Below are 3,972 nucleotides of genomic sequence, written 5' to 3' on the forward strand. Positions count from 1 at the left end.
TTCCTTGAAACTCATCGTCAGATTGAGAATGCCAATACCCATGCCCAGCTCGTCTATGATCTGAAGATGCACCACTGGCAGCGACATGGCCGTCGCCTTTGATCCCACCATTCCATTCATTTGTTTGTCACATGTATCATTATTGAGACATTTGTCCAATTTTCCGAGAGTTGTTGTAATTTTGTTGAGACATTTTTTATTTGTTCAATTTTCCTAAAAATGTTATAATAATTTGGTTCAGATTATTGTTTATGTGTTGTAATAATTTAGATGATTATTTGATTAATTATGATCGATTGTTGTATGTGTTGCATATGAATTCTATAAAAAATCCTGCCTTTACGGGTTCGGAATCCGCTTACGCAGAACAGAACCCCCTAAACCAAAAGAAGTTGCGTGGCAGGGACGGATTCCTAGCCGTACCCGTCGTCGTCGTCAACCGGTGCCGTAGGCTCGCAAGACTCTTCCATCGGAACCGCCTATAAGATCCCACCTCCTCCCATATCCTCTCCACACAAATCCAATCCCGTCCGTCACCGATCTCGCCCAACAAAAATCGAAGCGAAGGCTCCTTCGTCCTCCTTTCAAGGTACGCGAGTCCTCGATCGCCTTCCCTTTCCCTCCTCTTCGTGTTCCCTGGTAGCAGATCGATCGATCGTTGGTAGCAGTATCGTGGATCGATTGTTGTTGGTTCCGCTCGATTGGTACGTTTGGAGTAGATCTGGTGGGTAAACGCTGCTATTGTTGAACTATGCTGTTGATTGAATAGCCTCCCGTAGTCCCGTTGTCGTGAAATTCCCCTGGATTATGCCTTGATTATGTACCGATTTGAGGCGGGATGGTGCTGCCTGTCGGTTCGATTCATCATCTGTCTGGGTGTAGCTGGCTGTTTCCCCTCGGTTGGAGCTAAATATTCGTATTCGTAGTATTCCCGTGGGTTCCTGATTTCTGTAGCGCTCAGGCTGTGGTTAAATTGCGCCTATGCCTGATCTGTGAAGGGACGCGCCTGGGATTTACTGTTGCAGGATCCGTATCTGTGCATCGATCTTACTCTGGAAATCATGTTCGCATGCGTGTGTTATTATTGCTGATGCATCTAGCTTGTTGCTCTACTTAAGCATAGAACCCATACAAGTTGGAACTGCTGAAACATGGTTACATGGGTAGTTTGTTCATCTTTCTGTTAATATGTTCTCTGTAGCTTGCTATTTCTGCTCGGCTGGAGCTTAATATTCGTAGTATTCCCGTGGCTTTCTGATTTCTGTAGCATTCTTGTTGTGATTATATTGCGTCTGTGCCCGTGCAGCTCTACGTAATTGTAGAGCAGCTAGCAGTTGGAACTGATCAAATTACGCAAGTACACCTTTGTGGTTAAGTTGCACATATGCCTGATCTGTGAGCGGATGCTACTAGAATTTACTGTTGGTCATCGAATCATGCCTGCATAGCGATATTTTTGTTGATTCATCTAGCTTGTTTCTCTACATTTGCCTAGAACTGATAGAAGTTGGAACTGCTAAAGCATAGCTACATGAGTAGTTTGATCATCTTACCGTTAATATGTTCATTGGTTCCTACTTCCTAGTAGTTACGATTTCATATCCCTTTAGGATTGTGGCATAGTGGTTCCTGTATTGCTTGTCCTAAGATTTCTGTTATACTGTGACTTAACTCTGGCCTACTTTGTATTTACAGATGCAGATCTTTGTGAAGACCCTCACCGGCAAGACCATCACCCTCGAGGTGGAGTCCTCTGACACCATCGACAACGTCAAAGCCAAGATCCAGGACAAGGAGGGCATCCCTCCGGACCAGCAGCGTCTCATCTTCGCGGGCAAGCAGCTCGAGGATGGCCGTACCCTCGCTGACTACAACATCCAGAAGGAGTCCACCCTCCACCTGGTGCTCCGCCTGCGTGGTGGTATGCAGATCTTTGTCAAGACCCTCACCGGCAAGACCATCACCCTTGAGGTCGAGTCGTCGGACACCATTGACAATGTCAAGGCGAAGATCCAGGACAAGGAGGGCATCCCCCCGGACCAGCAGCGCCTCATCTTTGCTGGCAAGCAGCTTGAGGACGGACGTACGCTTGCTGACTACAACATCCAGAAGGAGTCCACGCTCCATCTGGTGCTCAGGCTCCGTGGTGGCATGCAGATCTTCGTCAAGACCCTCACCGGCAAGACCATCACCCTGGAGGTCGAGTCGTCGGACACCATTGACAATGTCAAGGCGAAAATCCAGGACAAGGAGGGCATTCCTCCGGATCAGCAGCGTCTGATCTTCGCTGGTAAGCAGCTGGAGGATGGCCGCACCCTGGCAGACTACAACATCCAGAAGGAGTCCACCCTGCATCTGGTGCTCCGCCTCCGCGGTGGTCAGTAAGTGCCTAACCATGGCACTGTTTCTCTCTCCTGGGGTTCACAAGTCTGGTTCCTTCGGTGTCTGTCTTGGGTGGTCTGGTCCTGTGATTCTGTTGTATTGTGGTCTCGTGTTATGTCACCTTGCGTCTACAAACTTGTGCTGTGATGCAGCATCTTTGATGAACTTTGAATGAATGAATAAGTGGGCCCTGAACTTGTTACGAAATTTTAGTGTGTATGCATATCTCTTATGCTGCTATCTTGGGCAGAGCGTTTAGAGTTGCAGGGCACATAGCTCGCCTCGGCAAAAGTAGAGAGATGAGATGTCGGCAAAAGTAGAGAGATGAGATGGTTGAGAGTTTTCGGTTGGAACTAGGTTAGAGAAGTTAATTGTAGTGATGTTGGGATACTGCTACCTTCCATGCCTACACTGAACGCGTGAGACAGTATGTGAACCGGACATGGCAGGCCGAGGTGAAGCTAAAGGAGGATGGTGGTTATGGCAATAGTCGAAGGACGGAGTAGAGAGGTAAGGAGGAGGATGGCCATGGTGATGTGTATTGTAACGAGAAAGATTATTTTCAGTATGTTGCTCGACAACTCGGAGTGGTGTAGTATCTAAACCATATTTTCCTTTACATCATGGACCTGCTTTTCTTCAGTAGAAAAAGTTGTGGCCTAGAAATGCTACTACTCAAATTTGACCGAGAACAACGACATCAGAAACACCAACTTGGTTCCAGATCGGAGGATTACAATAGTCTTATTTAGCATTCCACCTTCGTATGCCACCAAATAGAAACACCGGACAGATTGGAACAACGAGTTGGAATTCGCCCTATCCAGTCACCATATTATTAATCATTGTTCAAATTGCCAGGCATCAATTATTGATCAAATGTAGTGCTAAGATTAGTTCAGTCTCTTCCAAGAGAAAATGATTGGTTGAGCTGCCGATGTGGCCATCTTGCATTATACGGTCGGCATTAGAATCAGGTGTAGTGTCGTTCTCGAATAAAATGCAGAATAATCATGCCACCTGATTATTCTAGAAGTAACACGGATCACCTCTATTATCAGTCTGATATCTCCCTACCATGTCTTTATTTGGTGGACTACATTGACTGTGAACTATTTTGTTTGTTTAGTTATACACTATTTAAATTGATTTGTTGCAATATAATTATTATTCTCCATTCACATGTGCACCAATTGGGTGAAAATAAAGCAAAATGGCCAGCTAGATCAAAATGGGGCGGGCCGGTGCCAGACGACCAATTTTATATCCACAGCCCAATTTAAACAGAAAAGGCAGTCATTTTTATGTGTAAAATAGATTAAACCGCTAGAGTTGCCCAAAAGCAAATTAAATCTACAAGTCAGTGGAACTATAGATCCTTTCCTTACAATGGAGATATGAGCATGCGGCACAAAAGGAGAAGAAAAGTGACGTCGATGTTGACGTTGTTATTTCCTTCTCCGCGTCCCTAGCTACTGGCCTCGACGTGGCTGTCAAAGGAATCGGCAAATAATGAGAAAATCAATGATACTAAACTCCAGCCTGAAAGAAAACGATGCCCCGACAAATGCAAGTGGCCTTTCTAGTAAC

At 45.6% G+C, this 3,972-nt stretch overlaps 1 protein-coding gene across 1 annotated transcript; it reads left to right on the top strand.

Moving 5' to 3' along the window:
• The first annotated feature begins 426 nt into the window (after window positions 1–426).
• On the top strand, window positions 427–2,589 carry LOC127312246 (polyubiquitin 11). Its single transcript, XM_051342797.2, has 2 exons — window positions 427–589; window positions 1,696–2,589. Exon 2 carries the CDS (start codon window positions 1,696–1,698, stop codon window positions 2,383–2,385), a length of 690 nt encoding a protein of 229 aa, XP_051198757.1. The 5' UTR covers window positions 427–589; the 3' UTR covers window positions 2,386–2,589.
• The last annotated feature ends 1,383 nt before the right edge of the window (window positions 2,590–3,972 follow it).

Source organism: Lolium perenne, chromosome 7, assembly GCF_019359855.2.
Source record: "Lolium perenne isolate Kyuss_39 chromosome 7, Kyuss_2.0, whole genome shotgun sequence".
In the NCBI taxonomy this organism is placed as follows: Eukaryota; Viridiplantae; Streptophyta; class Magnoliopsida; order Poales; family Poaceae; genus Lolium; species Lolium perenne.

What these genes read in the sequence shown, in the direction of transcription:
- LOC127312246 (XM_051342797.2), top strand. Translation starts at nt 1,696, where the DNA reads ATGCAGATCTTTGTGAAGACCCTCACCGGCAAGACCATCACCCTCGAG.